The following is a 17091-nucleotide window of genomic DNA, read 5'->3' as shown; positions in this document are numbered from 1 at the left end:
AGAATTGGATACAAGAGATGAACTAGGGTTTTGAGATGAGATGGTGCTGATGAAGATGTTGATGGAGATTGCCCTCTCCCGATGAGAGGAGCGTTGGTGATGACGATGGTGATGATTTCCCCCTCCGGGAGGGAAGTTTCCCCGGTAGAACAACTCCGCCAGAGCCCTAGATTGGTTCCGCCAAGGTTCCGCCTCGTGGCGGCGAAGTTTCGTCCGAGAAGATGGCTTATGATTTTTTCCCATCGAAAGACTCCATATAGCAGAAGATGGCCACCGGAGGGCCACTAGGGGGCCCACGAGGTAGGGGGCGCGCCCAGGGGGTAGGGCGCGCCCCCCACCCTCGTGGGCAGGGTGTGGCCCCCCTGGTGAAGTTCTTACTCTCGGTATTTTTTATATATTTGGAAAACATCTTCCGTGAAGTTTCAGGACTTTTGGAGCTGTGCAGAATAGGTCTCTAATATTTGCTCCTTTTCCAGCCCAGAATCCCAGCTGCCGGCATTCTCCCTCTTTATGTAAACCTTGTAAAATAAGAGAGAATAGGTAGAAGTATTGTGACATAGTGCGTAATAACAGCCCATAATGCAATAAATATTGATATAAAAGCATGATGCAAAATGGACATATCAGCTACTAAGGCACTGGTCAGCTCCTCTTTGGCTTTGGAAGTTTCAGCTTGTTGGGACTTGATATTTTCTTGAAGATCAGCGGTTTGAGATTCCTTTTTGCTCAGCTCAGCCTGTAAGAGACATACATGTTATGAGTTGGCAGCATTTTGAAGTACCAAGCACATAACAAGTTATACACTTGGCACTTGGGGGCTAATGCCTATTGCTTCTTATTAAATTTCTCTTCTAAAGTCCCAAGATCAATTCAAGTATTATTCTTGGCACTTGGGGGCTAATGCGTATTTGCTCAATAATACAGCCCCAATTCATCTTGAAGAGATAAACCGGCCCTTGGGGGCTACACAAAAAAAACTTGCAAGATTAATACTCTAAAGTCTCGGTTCATCCTGAAAAGATAAACCGACCCTTGGGGGCTACGCAGGCAAAGTTGAAGTATTACAAAGTCCCGATTTACATTGATATCATAAATCGGCCCTTGGGGGCTACTGGGGTTGATATTAGAAATTAGATACAAGAGAGAAACAATTATGGAGAGTTAACAGTATTTACCTCATATCGCTCTTTCATCAGGTTCACTAAACCGGCTTCATAGTCGCGGCTTGTGTACAGGTGGTTTAAAAACCCAAAGTGGATATCTTGGGCGTTAAGGTGGGCATAGCTTTCCAAATCTGTTTTCCACTTGCCCTTATCCATAGCAGCAAATTCTTCCTTGGCACTATGTTTTGATAAAGCAATGGGATTACCAGGAGTTGTGTAGCCTAAACCAGTAACAATGACATCATCTAATTGGTCATTGGCTGCTTTGACTGGGCTTGGCAGTTTATCTGCAGCCTTAGCTGGGCTTGGCGGGTCAGTAGCATGGCCTGTGGGATCATCTTCCATCCGTTCAGTAAAGGTTTCATGATGTTGCGTTGGCGGATCATCAAGAATAGCGTCAGCATTTGGCTCAAACTTTTTGGGATCTTTTCCGGTTCAGTGTCCGGATTATCATCAGCCGGTTTATTCAATTTTTCCTTTTTGCTGGGCCTAGCTTTGGCTCTGAAATGAATGGAAATAAAGGTTAGTAGATTAAACATGTGCAAGGCATAAAGAGCTAAGTGTAGTATGCTTACCCAGGAACAATCTTAAAGGGAGGAAGTTGTGTCCTTGTTGATTCACCACAGGATGAATGGGAAGTTCCCTGGTAGTTTGAGTCAGATGGATTAAGAGGTTGCCGAAAATAACCATCCTTGGGATAAGATGTGTCAGGAATGGATGAAACCTCTGGTGGGCGTTTACGAACCGGCGTGTTCGGTAAACCGGATGAAGTAACCACCTGGCCACTATGCCGGGTTATGCGGCGAGCTTCATGCTGCTATTTCTTCAAAAGAAAGTTTGGATCCAGATAAGCTAGAGGGTGTGAAAAATTTACTTTACAGTTTGCTTGACGGGTTTTCTGTGTTGGCTGAGGATCTGAACCGGAGGAAAGAATAATTACATCTACATCATCAGCCCGGCTAGCTTCAGCGTCATCCTGATAATGGTCATTGTCAATGAGGTGTATGAAAAATGAACTAAGAGAATCAAGTTCTACCTCTGATTCCGGGTTGTCAAGATCTTCGTCAAGGTTCAGCTCGGTGGACTCATCTGCTTTCTTCTTGGTAGGATTTTTGACGACCTTTGTCTTGGGTCGAGGGGTCTTGGCTGGTTTATCCTGAGGTTTCTTCTTCCAAAATGGGTCGTCACCCTGTTAAAAGATTGGCAAAGGTTATAAGGAAGAGTTAAGAATGTCAGGTTCAAATAGGAGTTAAGCAATTCTTACAGCTGGCGGTTTATTCGAAACACAGAAGGGACTTAGCCCTGTTTTGCTGCAGACAACCACCGATTCATCCAGTATCTTTTTAACAGCTTCAGTGATTTCAGTGTCAGTTAACCGAATGTTAGTGTGCCACTAAGGGTCTTTTAAGTCCCCTGTGTACTCGCACATTAAACCGGGGCGACGGCTTAAAGGCAAAATACCCCAAGATATCCAGCAACGAACAAAGTCAATTCATGTTAAACCATTAGCCATAAAGGCTCTGAGCTTTGCAAGTTGTGGTGCATATTTGGCCCGTTCTTTTGCAGTCAACCTTTGGGGAAATGGATGTGTATTGGTAAGTCGGTGAGCACGATAATCCGGCAGAGGATTCTCATCATCAGGGGAAGTATCCTTGCAATAGAACCAAGTTTGGTTCCAATCCTTAGGGTGACTATGATGCTTGGCGTGAGGGAAGCTGACGAAACGCCGCCAAGTTCAGTATTGGGTCCGTCTACAAATTTGGTACAGCGGTTTAAATAGAAAAAGTCCCTGAACAGTTCAACGGTAGACTCTTCTTGCAGATAAGCCTCGCAAAACACTTGAAAATTGCATATATTGGACACAGAGTTAGGTCCAATATCTTGAGGGTGGATCTGGAAGCTAGCAAGCACATCACGTAATTTTTTTGATCCGGGAGGTTTAAAACCACGGCTCAGATGATCAACAAACACAACCATTGTTGGAAATATGCCCTAGAGGTAATAATAAAAGCATTATTATTATATTTCCTTGTTCATGATAATTGTCTTTATTCATGCTATAATTGTATTATCCGGAAATCGTAATACATGTGTGAATAATAGACACCAACATGTCCCTAGTAAGCCTCTAGTTGACTAGCTCGTTGATCAACAGATAGTCATGCTATAATTGCTGGATCAAGAAGGAGGAGACGTTACGCTGACCGTACGTGTGTTGAACGCGGAGGTGCTGTCCGTTTGGCGCTAGGATCTCCGGTGATTTGGATCACGTCGAGTACGCCTTCCTCATCCCCGTTCTTTGAACGCTTCCGCGCGTGATCTACAAAGGTATGTAGATGCAATCCGATCACTCGTTGCTAGATGAACTCCTAGATGGATCTTGGTGAAACCGTAGGAAAATTTTTGTTTTCTGCAACGTTCACCAACAGTGGCATCATGAGCTAGGTCTATGCGTAGTTCTTCTTGCGCGAGTAGAACACAATTTGTTGTGGGTGTAGATGTTGTCAACTTTCTTGCTGCTACTAGTCTTATCTTACTTCAACGGTATTGTGGGATGAAGCGGCCCGGACCAACCTTACACGTACGCTTACGTGAGACCGGTTCCACTGACTGACATGCACTAGTTGCATAAGGTGGCTGGCGGGTGTCTGTCTCTCCCACTTTAGTTGGAGCGGATTCGATGAAAAGGGTCCTTATGAAGGGTAAATAGAAGTTGACAAATCACGTTGTGGCTTTCACGTAGGTAAGAAAACGTTCTTGCTAGAACCCTAATACAGCCACGTAAAACTTGCAACAACAATTAGAGGACGTCTAACTTGTTTTTGCAGCAAGTGTTTTGTGATGTGATATGGCCAAAGTTGTGATGAATGATGAATGATATATATGTGATGTATGAGATGTTCATGCTATTGTAATAGGAATCACGACTTGCATGTCGATGAGTATGACAACCGGCAGGAGCCATAGGAGTTGTCTTTATTTTTGTATGACCTGCGTGTCATTGAGAAACGCCATGTAAATTACTTTACTTTATTGCTAAACGCGTTAGCCATAGTAGTAGAAGTAATAGTTGGCGAGCAACTTCATGGAGACACGATGATGGAGATCATGATGATGAAGATCATGGTGTCAAGCCGGTGACAGGATGATCATGGAGCCCCAAGATGGAGATCAAAGGAGCTATGTGATATTGGCCATATCATGTCACTATTATTATTTGATTGCATGTGATGTTAATCATGTTTTGTACATCTTGTTTACTTAGAACGACGGTAGTAAATAAGATGATCCCTCATAATAATTTCAAGAAAGTGTTTCCCTAACTGTGCACCGTTGCGACAGTTCGTTGTTTCAAAGCACCACGTGATGATCGGGTGTTTGATTCAGACATTCACATACAATGGGTGTAAGACAGATTTACACATGCAAACACTTAGGTTGACTTGACGAGCCTAGCATGTACAGACATGGCCTCGGAACACAGAAGACCGAAAGGTCGAGCATCAGTCGTATAGAAGATACGATCAACATGAAGATGTTCACCGATGTTAACTAGACCGTCTCACGTGATGATCGGACACGGCCTAGTCAACTCGGATCATGTTATACTTAGATGACTGGAGGGATGTCTATCTAAGTGGGAGTTCATTGAATAATTTGATTAGATGAACTTTATTATCATGAACTTAGTCTAAAATCTTTACAATATGTCTTGTAGATCAAATGGCCAACGTAGTCCTCAATTTCAACGCGTTCCTAGAGAAAACCAAGCTGAAAGACGATGGCAGCAACTATACGGACTGGGTCCGGAACCTGAGGATCATCCTCATAGCTGCCAAGAAAGAATATGTCCTACAAGCACCGCTAGGTGACCCACCCGTTCCACAGAACCAAGACGTTATGAACGCTTGGCAGACACGTGCTGATGACTACTCCCTCGTTCAGTGCGGCATGCTTTACAGCTTAGAGCCGGGACTCCAAAAGCGTTTTGAGAGACATGGAGCATATGAGATGTTCGAAGAGCTGAATATGGTTTTTCAAGATCATGCCCGGGTCGAGAGATATGAAGTCTCTGAAAAATTCTTCAGCTGTAAGATGGAGGAAAATAGTTCTATCAGTGAGCACATACTCACTATGTCTGGGTTACATAACCGCTTGACTCAGCTGGGAGTTAATCTCCCGGATGATGCGGTCATTGACAGAATCCTCCAGTCGCTTCCACCAAGCTACAAGAGCTTTGTGATGAACTTCAATATGCAGGGGATGGAAAAGACCATTCCTGAGTTATTTTCAATGCTAAAATCAGCAGAGGTAGAAGTCAAGAAGGAACATCAAGTGTTGATGGTGAATAAAACTGCTAAGTTCAAGAAGGGCAAGGGTAAAAAGAACTTCAAGAAGGATGGCAAGGTAGTTGCCACGCCCGGCAAGCAAGCTGCCGGGAAGAAGCCAAAGAATGGACCCAAGCCCGAGACTGAGTGCTTTTATTGCAAGGGAAGTGGTCACTGGAAGCGGAACTGCCCCAAATACTTAGCGGACAAGAAGGCCGGCAAAACAAAAGGTATATGTGATATACATGTAATTGATGTGTACCTTACCAGTATCCGTAGTAGCTCCTGGGTATTTGATACCGGTGCAGTTGCTCACATTTGTAACTCAAAACAGGGGCTGCGGAATAAGCGGAGATTGGCAAAGGACGAGGTGACGTTGCGCGTCGGGAATGGTTCCAAGGTCAATGTGATCGCCGTCGGCACGCTACCTCTACATTTACCTTCGGGATTAGTATTAAACCTTAATAATTGTTATTTAGTGCCAGCTTTGAGCATGAACATTGTATCGGGATCTCGTTTAATTCGAGATGGCTACTCATTTAAATCTGAGAATAATGGTTGTTCTATTTATATGAGAGATATGTTTTATGGTCATGCTCCGATGGTGAATGGTTTATTCTTAATGAATCTCGAGCGTAATACTACACATGTTCATAGTGTGAGTACCAAAAGATGTAAGATTGATAATGATAGTCCCACATACTTGTGGCACTGCCGCCTTGGTCACATAGGTATCAAACGCATGAAGAAGCTCCATGCTGATGGACTTTTAGAGTCTCTTGATTACGAATCATTTGACACGTGCGAACCATGCCTCATGGGTAAAATGACCAAGACTCCGTTCTCAGGAACAATGGAGCGAGCAACCAACTTATTGGAAATCATACATACTGATGTGTGCGGTCCAATGAGTGTTGAAGCTCGCGGTGGCTATCGTTATGTTCTCACCCTCACTAATGACTTGAGTAGATATGGGTATGTCTAATTAATGAAACACAAGTCTGAGACCTTTGAAAAGTTTAAGGAATTTCAGAGTGAGGTTGAGAATCAACGTGACAGGAAAATCAAGTTCCTACGATCAGATCGTGGAGGAGAATACTTGAGTCATGAGTTTGGCACACACTTAAGAAAATGTGGAATAGTTTCACAGCTCACGCCGCCTGGAACACCTCAGCGTAATGGTTTGTCCGAACGTCGTAATCGCACTCTATTAGATAAGGTGCGATCTATGATGTCTCTTGCCGATTTACCGCTTTCTTTTTGGGGCTATGCTTTAGAGACTGCCACATTCACTTTAAATAGGGCTCCGTCGAAATCCGTTGAGACGACACCGTATGAATTATGGTTTGGGAAGAAACCTAAGCTGTCGTTTCTAAAAGTTTGGGGATGCGATGCTTATGTCAAGAAAATTCAACCTGAAAAGCTCGAAGCCAAGTCGGAAAAATGCGTCTTCATAGGATACCCTAAAGAAACTATTGGGTATACCTTCTACCTCAGATCCGAAGGCAAGATCTTTGTTGCCAAGAATGGATCCTTTCTAGAGAAAGAGTTTCTCTCGAAAGAAGTAAGTGGGAGGAAAGTAGAACTTGATGAAGTATTACCTCTTGAACCGGAAAAGGGCGCAACTCAAGAAAATGTTCCTGAGGTGCCTGCACCGACTAGAGAGGAAGTTAATGATGATGATCAAGATACTTCTGATCAAGCTCCTACTGAAATTCGTAGGTCCACAAGGACACGTTCCGCACCAGAGTGGTACGGCAACCCTGTCTTGGAAATCATGTTGTTAGACAACGGTGAACCTTCGAACTATGAAGAAGCGATGGCGGGCCCGGATTCCGACAAATGGCTAGAAGCCATGAAATCCGAGATAGGATCCATGTATGAAAACGAAGTGTGGACTTTGACTGACTTGCCCGTTGAGCGGCGAGCCATAGAAAATAAATGGATCTTTAAGAAGAAGACATACGCGGATGGTAATGTGACCATCTATAAAGCTTGGCTTGTCGCTAAGGGTTATCGACAAGTTCAAGGGGTTGACTACGATGAGACTTTCTCACTGGTAGCGAAGCTAAAGTCTGTCCGAATCATGTTAGCAATTGCCGCATTCTACGATTATGAGATATGGCAAATGGACGTCAAAACGACATTCCTTAATGGTTTCCTTAAGGAAGAATTGTATATGATGCAGCCGGAAGGTTTTGTCGATCCTAAGAATACTAACAAGGTGTGCAAGCTCCAACGCTCGATTTATGGGCTGGTGCAAGCATCTCGGAGTTGGAACATTCGCTTTGATGAGATGATCAAAGCGTTTGGGTTTACACAGACTTATGGAGAAGCCCGCGTTTACAAGAAAGCGAGTGGGAGCTCTGTAGCATTTCTCATATTATATGTAGATGACATACTTTTGATGGGAAATGATATAGAACTCTTGGACAGCACTAAGGCCTACTTGAATAAGAGTTTTTCAATGAAGGACCTTGGAGAAGCTCCTTATATATTAGGCATCAAGATCTACAGAGATAGATCAAGACGCCTCATAGGTCTTTCACAAAGCACATACCTTGACAAGATATTGAAGAAGTTCAATATGGATCAATCTAAGAAGGGGTTATTGCCTGTGTTACAGGGTATGAAATTGAGCTCAGCTCAATGTCCGACCACGGCAGAAGATATAGAAGAGATGAGTGTCATCCCCTATGCCTCAGCCATAGGTTCTATTATGTATGCCATGCTGTGTACCAGACCTGATGTAAACCTTGCCGTAAGTTTGGTAGGAAGGTACCAAAGTAATCCCGGCAAGGAACACTGGACAGCGGTCAAGAATATCCTGAAGTACCTGAAAAGGACTAAGGAAATGTTTCTCGTTTATGGAGGTGACAAAGAGCTCGTCATAAAGGGTTACGTCAACGCTAGCTTCGACACAGATCTGGATGACTCAAAGTCACAAACCGGATACGTGTATATTTTGAATGGTGGGGTAGTAAGCTGGTGCAGTTGCAAGCAGAGCGTCGTGGCGGGATCTACATGTGAAGCGGAGTACATGGCAGCCTCGGAGGCAGCACATGAAGCAATTTGGGTGAAGGAGTTCATCACCGACCTAGGAGTCATACCCAATGCGTCGGGGCCGATCAATCTCTTCTGTGACAACACTGGAGCCATTGCACTTGCCAAGGAGCCCAGGTTTCACAAGAAGACAAGGCACATCAAGCGTCACTTCAACTCCATTCGTGAAAATGTTCAAGATGGAGACATAGAGATTTGTAAAGTACATACGGACCTGAATGTAGCAGATCCGTTGACTAAACCTCTCCCTAGAGCAAAACATGATCAACACCAGAATTCCATGGGTGTTCGATTCATCACAATGTAACTAGATTATTGACTCTAGTGCAAGTGTGAGACTGTTGGAAATATGCCCTAGAGGCAATAATAAAAGCATTATTATTATATTTCCTTGTTCATGATAATTGTCTTTATTCATGCTATAATTGTATTATCCGGAAATCGTAATACATGTGTGAATAATAGACACCAACATGTCCCTAGTAAGCCTCTAGTTGACTAGCTCGTTGATCAACAGATAGTCATGGTTTCCTGACTATGGACATTGGATGTCATTGATAACGAGATCACATCATTAGGAGAATGATGTGATGGACAAGACCCAATCCTAAACATAGCACAAGATCGTATAGTTCGTTTGCTAGAGTTTTCCAATGTCAAGTATCTTTTCCTTAGACCATGAGATCGTGTAACTCCTGGATACCGTAGGAGAGCTTTGGGTGTGCCAAACGTCACAACGTAACTGGGTGACTATAAAGGTATACTACGGGTATCTCCGAAAGTGTCTGTTGGGTTGACACGGATCAAGACTGGGATTTGTCACTCCGTATGACGGAGAGGTATCACTGGGCCCACTCGGTAATGCATCATCATAATGAGCTCAAAGTAACCAAGTGTCTGGTCACAGGATCATGCATTACGGTACGAGTAAAGTGACTTGCCGGTAACGAGATTGAACGAGGTATTGGGATACCGACGATCGAATCTCGGGCAAGTAACATACCGATTGACAAAGGGAATTGTATACGGGGTTGCTTGAATCCTCGACATCGTGGTTCATCCGATGAGATCATCGAGGAGCATGTGGGAGCCAACATGGGTATCCAGATCCCGCTGTTGGTTATTGGTCGGAGAGCGATCTCGGTCATGTCTGCGTGTCTCCCGAACCCGTAGGGTCTACACACTTAAGGTTCGGTGACGCTAGGGTTGTAGGGATATGTATATGCAGTAACCCGAATGTTGTTCGGAGTCCCGGATGAGATCCCGGACGTCACGAGGAGTTCCGGAATGGTCCGGAGGTAAAGAATTATATATAGGAAGTGCTATTTCGGGCATCGGGACAAGTTTCGGGGTCACCGGTATTGTACTGGGACCACTGGAAGGGTCCCGGGGGTCCACCGGGTGGGGCCACCTGCCCCGGGGGGCCACATGGGCTGTAGGGGGTGCGCCTTGGCCTATATGGGCCAAGGGCACTAGCCCCAAGAGGCCCATGCGCCTAGGGTTTCAAGGAGGGAAGAGTCCCAAAAGGGGAAGGCACCCCTAGGTGCCTTGGGGAGGAAGGATTCCTCCCCTTGGCCTCACCCCCCTAGGAGATTGGATCTCCTAGGGCCGGCGCCCCCCCTTGGCCCTCCTATATATAGTGGGGAGATGGAGGACTTCTGACCCACGCCTTTGGTGCCTCCCTCTCCCTCTCCAACACATCCTCCTCCTCCATAGTGCTTGGCGAAGCTCTGCCGGAGTACTGCAGCTCCATCACCACCACGCCGTCGTGCTGCTGCTGGAGCCATCTTCCTCAACCTCTCCTTCCCCCTTGCTGGATCAAGAAGGAGGAGACGTTACGCTGACCGTACGTGTGTTGAACGCGGAGGTGCCGTCCGTTCGGCGCTAGGATCTCCGGTGATTTGGATCACGTCGAGTGCGCCTTCCTCATCCCCGTTCTTTGAACGCTTCCGCGCGTGATCTACAAAGGTATGTAGATGCAATCCGATCACTCGTTGCTAGATGAACTCCTAGATGGATCTTGGTGAAACCATAGGAAAATTTTTGTTCTCTGCAACGTTCCCCAACAACCATCTCGTCATCCTTGGGTGTAGGAGGATTTTCTGGACCGGCGGCTCGCTAGTGGATTTCACTCTGTTTTGGTAAAGCGCCAGTTATAACACATCCTTTCAGATCTTCTTCCGTAATCCAGGATGGAACCCAGTTACAAGCATAAAAAGTCTTGGCCATTTCTTAGACAACCTGAAGGAAGGTTTGTGCCGGTTTAAGATTCATGGTTGACAAGCATAAAGCGTTGCAGGTTAAGAGACAAAAGGTATTCAGGCATGCAAAAATGTTAAACCGGAGGTTGATGCTATTATAAATGATAAAGCGATTGGCGGTTTACAAGGGGACTAATGGTATATGGCAGGTTATTTTCTAAAAGATAAATTGCCTACACGGACAATGAGAGTATAGATCTGAAGCCAAAAAATGACTAAGTGAGGAAGAACAAGTTTCACAGTTTCACATTAGAATTTCAGATCTACCACATGTCAGGGAAAGGAAAATATTTAGACCTAAAGGTTGGTGCTTGAGCAGTTCATGAAGTTCTAGATCGGGTTTTTCTACACAAAAGAGATGGTCTGATGGCAAAAGAAGGACTATCATTGCTACCGCATAAGGATATATCAGGTTTGGAATCTATCATGTAGCCTATGATGAAGAACAGGGGAAGAACACCACGAAACTTTCATGAGCCCGTGCGAACCCTAAACGGATCTATAGAGGAGAAGAAGAAGAACTTACCGAAACTATTGAATGGCGGAGGTGCGTGAGCAGGGTCTGGTCCGAATAGGTCGATGCAGCGGCCAAAGTCGAAGCAAAGGTGAAGTCCGACGGCGGCGGCGGAGCTCGAGCGCTGGGGCGACGCGAGGAAGACGACGAGACGAAGAGGCATGAAGTGAAAAGTGAAAACGACCCTCGACCCTATTTATAAGGTGAATGGATAAGTGGCAGGCGCGAGAATCGAGGAGGTCAAAAAATGGATATGCAGACATGTGGACGCCTCGAATTTTGGAGATCCATTAAAGGAGATACATTAAAAGATTTGGGTTCTGTGTAAAGTTAATAGCGGATGACGTCACGGCGGGTTATCATGGTCTTGGAAGATGACATCACGGCGGTTTACAAGATTTTTGTGAAGATATTGAAGAAGGAATTTTTCTAAGTGCTGAAGATTGACATGAACAAGTTCAAATCAACCTGGGGCCTAATGTTGGGGATATAACTATTGAGTATAAACTGCCCAGGAGCAGCCGGGTTATACTCATAGTGGTTTACTCTTATTGAAGCCCATGAAGACAAGGAATATGGCGCTTCACGGTGGAGATTAACAACAAGGCCCAAAGCCCAAAGGCGGATTAGGGCCCGTAGAGGTAAACCACCATATGGTGTGTAACTTTTATTGTAAGATAGGAAAGGGTAGAAACCGAGCCAGACACGTTTATGAGCCGGCCGGGATTCTGTAAACCGCTGGGCGTCAACCTGTGTATATAAAGGGACGACCCGGCGGTGGTTCAAAGACAGAAAAGAACAACAACTCGAGAGCGAGGCAAAGCGTATTTCGCTCCCTGGTCATCGAAACCCTAGCAAACCCATCACAACTGGGAGTAGGCTTTTACCTTCACCGCAAGGGGCCGAACCAGTATAAACTCCTTGCGTCCTTTGTCCCGCTTTAACCCCTTTAAGCTAACTATGTTGCGATGGCTTCACGACTAAGTCCTCACAGTAGGACATCTGTCGTGACAACCCCACGACAAGTACTTTTTTTAAAACGGTGGCAAAAGATTTACCTCGTCGATTAATTACAGCATGAGTACTATATTCTATTCGATGTAACTCTCAACATGGACTTTTGCCATTGTACTTTTGTGTTGTTAGTTTGATCCAACCGGAATTCATAGTGTTCAAGAATAATGCCCATTTTGTTCAAGTGCAATGTGCTAGCAGCGTCACTGTTATGAGTTTTATGTGACTTGTGCATATCCGTGGCCACTTCTTTCAATGTTCTTCAGTTCTTTAATGGTTTCGTTTTGAAAGTCCGGGATTTAGGACAACTTATTTCAGGCGCACTAAACCGTTGTTTGGACATCATTCATGGCCCCTCATACTTTTGATTGCTTTTAATTTTTTTTGCTTCTTGTGAAATTGTTTGAATGATAAATTATTTTTCAGGTTAATCAGTTTATATTTATTTATTTTCTTCCGTTGTAACGCACGGATATGTTTGCTTTAAAAAAATATATAAACGGAGCTGAATTTCTTCATTTTTTTCATCTGTCATGGTATTTACCCGACACAAATGAATTGATGTCCCGTGAAGTGAGAGAGGGGCTAAAACACATTATTTAACCCAACTGTTTTAGCTAGATTTTTTCACGACTCCGTGCAAAATTCGGAAAAAAATTGCTGCTCAATGCAAATTTTGATTTTTTTTCATGGCGTAGTGCAAATCCGAAAGAGTACTCCAACTTTCCAAAATAATACCTTCTACGGAAGATTCGAAAATTAGTCCTTTAATATCAGAACCGTCATACAAAATTTATACAGAAGTATCGTATGTGTAGCATGGTTTTTTATGTATGACTTATATGCATTCCTGCTAGCTTTTGGCACGCGCCTCCCTGCAGCCACCAGATGACACCGTTTAGTTATTGTTGCGTTGTGCTTATGGATGTTTCTATGGACACGTCAATCATCTCTCCCGTTGCGACACACGGGCATTTTGTGCTAGTAATAATAAAATCAACTAAAGTGTATACCATAAAACAGATGGAATTTCGTCAAAATCTGATTTGGTGTTTCTTTTTGGAAGAAAAGCAAGGGGTGGAGCTTGTAAACTGCCCATTCTTAAATGCTCTCTGGAAGATGGCCGGCCGGATTAAATGGGACCGGACCAACCCGTGTTTGACGGCGCTTCTTTTCATGGGCTGACGCGCGCATGCTGCCCAAGAAAACGAAGCGACTGCGGCCCATAGCGAAGCGCCGTCTCCTCGGCTCTGGAGCACACCCCTCACAAGTCCCCGGCCCCACCCCCACACGGCCGACGCACAGGCTGACAAGCGGCCCCTCGCCCCTCGTGTCCCAGCTGCCATGGACACGGAGCAGCCGCCGCGAGGACCAATCGACATCGACAAGGCAGCCGGCCGCATTATTGCCTATCCTGATGGAGGCCATCTCCACCATCCAAAGGGAAGAAGCGCCGGGGACCGAGCGGGGGCGCCTCCTCTACTCCCTCTCCACTCCCGCCGATGCTCTCTTCAGCTCCCCCTCCGACCCCCCCCTCCTCTTCTTCTTCCCCCGGTAAGCAAGATCCCCGTCTCCCCCCTGGATTCGTAGCCTTTTGCTTGTGCTAAGATATACTGGAGCATCCATTCTCTCTCTTTCTGCCATGTGCTGTTGAGTATGTGTTCAAGAACGGTTCGCATTTGGCCGTTTGGTGCTTAGCCGGATTGAATGTAGCACCAAATAATCGTTTTAATGATTAAGTTTGCTATAGGAGAAGTAGCATATTACCATTTTATGGAGTCTCTCGGTTCACAGGCTGAGCAGCTCTGTTCCAATGTGTGCCTCCTTTTATGCTAATAAAGTGTATGTTTCCCCTTGCACGAACAGTAAGATTGCGTAGAAGCGCAGAAGGATCTTTTTTAGCAAAAGGCACCGTGAAGTCCTCAAGTAGCCTTTTACGGCCACATAGCAACTTTTAGTCCATGTTTTGGTTCATCTGCCGAAAATTGGGGCTCTGCGTTTATTTTGTTTCTTGCATTTCTATAAGTCAATAGGAGTAGGAGTTTGAATAAGTTTGTCCTCACAGTGCTAGAATGTACTAGTAGATTTACAAATCAAAGGTGCACACTAATCTAGTGAACGATATAATGGAACAAAAACATGTCCCCTTTTTCTTCAGACCACCATACTTAAGTAAAACCCAAGTGAAGCCGAGCTGTTCAGGTTGAGGGATTAAACACAGCAGGCACAGTTTTCTGCTCCATTTAATATACATGTGCATCGTGTGCTTATACTACCATTTGCTTGGTTCTTAACACAGGTGAAGTGTTCAGCTATGCTTCTCATTGACCAGTCACACCTGAACTGAATCGACCTTGCTACCAAGCGCTTGACAGTTTCAGTGGAAGTATACAGGACTTTGAAGCAATGATCTCATCCATCAGCTTACTTGACAGTTCCCACCAGCTCATCCACAAACTGTACAGAAAATGCTGGCCAAGTAACTCAAATGCCAAACTGAACATGCATTCAACCGCGAAATCTGGGGGTAAGAGCATGAGGGTGAAGATGGCACTTCTGAAGCCCCATGCAACTGACTTCAAGAGGAACCATCAAGCCCACGAGGAAGACAATGTGTTCTACAAATTAGTTTATAGGCTCCCTGAGAGCCTTAGCTGTCTGTACACCAGTCAGAAACCAGTCAGAAAGAAGAAACAGCAGAAGCAAGGAACTGTGCCTAGTAACCGGTTTGGTGTGATCTTGGAGTGGGAGGGAGTTGTTGTGGAAGATGATGACCCTGACCTGGAGCCCCGAGTGTGGTACGTACTATCACTTGAAGAGGCAAAGTCTTTTCCTCATGATGAAATGCTGAAGGAAATCGAGGGAATGAGAACTGATCAGGCTATCTCAGAAGTCTTATGTTGGTCGACAGATGCAAAAGAAATTGAAAGGTTAGCAGCACGCAAGGAGGTAATATATCAGAAACTCCGAGGCACTTTCTACCAGCTGCGACCAGGTGTTCTCGACTTCTTGAACGCCCTTGTGGATTCTGACATTCCAATAGCAGTAACAGCTTCTCGCCCAAGAATGAGCCTGGAAGAAGGCATAAAAGCTGTTGGTCTGCAAGGCTATTTCGATGTCGTAGTGGCGGAGGAGGATTTCCGCCGAGGGAAACCCGAGGGCGACATGTTTGAGATTGCAGCAGAGCAACTTGATCTTGAGCCTGATGCTTGTCTTGTGATGGGTAGCTCAAACTTGACGACAGAGTCTGCGCATACCGCTGGGATGAGGTGTGTGGCGGTTGCAAGCCGGCACCCTGCCTATGAACTCCATGCAGCAAACCATGTTGTGAGATGGCTCGATCAGCTCTCTGTTGCTGACCTGCAGAGGCTCGCCAATGGCGAGGTTCTTGGACGCAGGGGCAGACGGTCTGACATGGACATGGAGATTATGATCGAGGAGTGATGTTTCTGCAGGCACTTATCTGCTACTAATATATAATCATGCTGTAACTTCAGTACTGCATTACAACATTTTGTAACAGACCAAGTAGTGTAACAGATCAGCGTTCACCTCTTGGTTTCTTGTAATGTATAACTGAAACTCGTCTAGCTTAGATGCTTTCAATCATCAGAAAGGAGTTTGAAGCGAAGAAACTTCCCACCGTGCAAATCTTTTGCTGTGTAGTACATATATTACCTCTTCTATTTTATTCCTCGGGCTTTCTCAGAGATGATCGCTGGAGTTGTTTAGTACTACTACATTGGTAAGTGCCGATTAACTGAAAATGTGTGGAAGGTTTTATTTACAGAAAGAACAGATGATGCCCATCTCTACGCATGGGCGTTATGCTAGCATTCATTAGGACAATCTAAACAATTTGCATATCAGTAGTGTGTAAAAATCTCAAAATTTTATCACGCTCCAGTAAAAAATGTAAATTCAATTACTACAACAAAAGTTTATGTTTTTGCACTGCCCACACCAAACAAGCAATTTAAACATTCTAAAACCAAAACTTGGCACATTATTTTTATAATACAATAGATATATACAAAGGGATAATTATTTTTGAGAAACTTCCATGAAAAATTCTACATTGTTTCCATGAGCATGAACACAAGTGTTCAAGGTCGACCCTCACTTCTCCAACGCATAACCTTCCAATCACTTCTCTTTTTGAAAAAGTTTTTAAGCATAAGAGGCAATTTTTTTTTGTATTTTCATTCTTTTAATTTTTTTGTTTGTTTCACCCACAACTAAAAAAACAAAAACAAAAGGGAAAACAAAATCTACTTAGTGAAGAAAGCAAACAAGCATACACGAGAATATCAACCCCACGCTATTGCCCCGGCAACGGCGCCACAAAAGAGCTTGATAATCCCTAAATGCAAGGAATCATCATAGCAATTTCCAAAGGTGGAAGTGATAAGTACGGAGTGTCGAACCCATAAGGAGCTAAAGATAAAGATCAATATTCTCTCAAGTCCTATCTGCCACTGATACGACTCTACGTACATCGAACGTTTGCTTTCATCTAGAAACGAGAAATAAAACTACGTTGTGGGTATGAAGAGGATAACTTTGCATGATATCGGAGAACTAAAATATAAAAATAAGTGTTGTTAACATAAAGTTAGAATATATTACTATATATTATAAGTAGGGAGTGTGGAATAATGATGGGTTGGTGTGCGGAATTGTCCTAGGCAATTGTTAACAAGATCGGTGATCGTTATTGCAATTTTATATGAGGGAGAGGCATAAGC

The 17091-nt window shown here is 44.4% G+C and overlaps 1 protein-coding gene across 1 annotated transcript; it reads left to right on the top strand.

Moving 5' to 3' along the window:
- The first annotated feature begins 13731 nt into the window (after positions 1-13731).
- Positions 13732-15974, top strand: LOC125539378 (5-amino-6-(5-phospho-D-ribitylamino)uracil phosphatase, chloroplastic-like). The gene is made up of 2 exons (XM_048702819.1): positions 13732-13897; positions 14643-15974. The coding sequence occupies exon 2, from the start codon at positions 14750-14752 to the stop codon at positions 15785-15787; it is 1038 nt and encodes a 345-aa protein (XP_048558776.1). The 5' UTR covers positions 13732-13897; positions 14643-14749; the 3' UTR covers positions 15788-15974.
- The last annotated feature ends 1117 nt before the right edge of the window (positions 15975-17091 follow it).

This window comes from Triticum urartu, chromosome 2, assembly GCF_003073215.2.
Source record: "Triticum urartu cultivar G1812 chromosome 2, Tu2.1, whole genome shotgun sequence".
Taxonomy (NCBI): Eukaryota; Viridiplantae; Streptophyta; class Magnoliopsida; order Poales; family Poaceae; genus Triticum; species Triticum urartu.
The sequence above is the reverse complement of the archived record's forward strand: the minus strand, read 5'-3'. Positions and strand labels throughout refer to the sequence as shown.

Coding starts and splice junctions, on each gene's coding strand:
- LOC125539378 (XM_048702819.1), top strand. CDS start 14,750: ATGATCTCATCCATCAGCTTACTTGACAGTTCCCACCAGCTCATCCAC.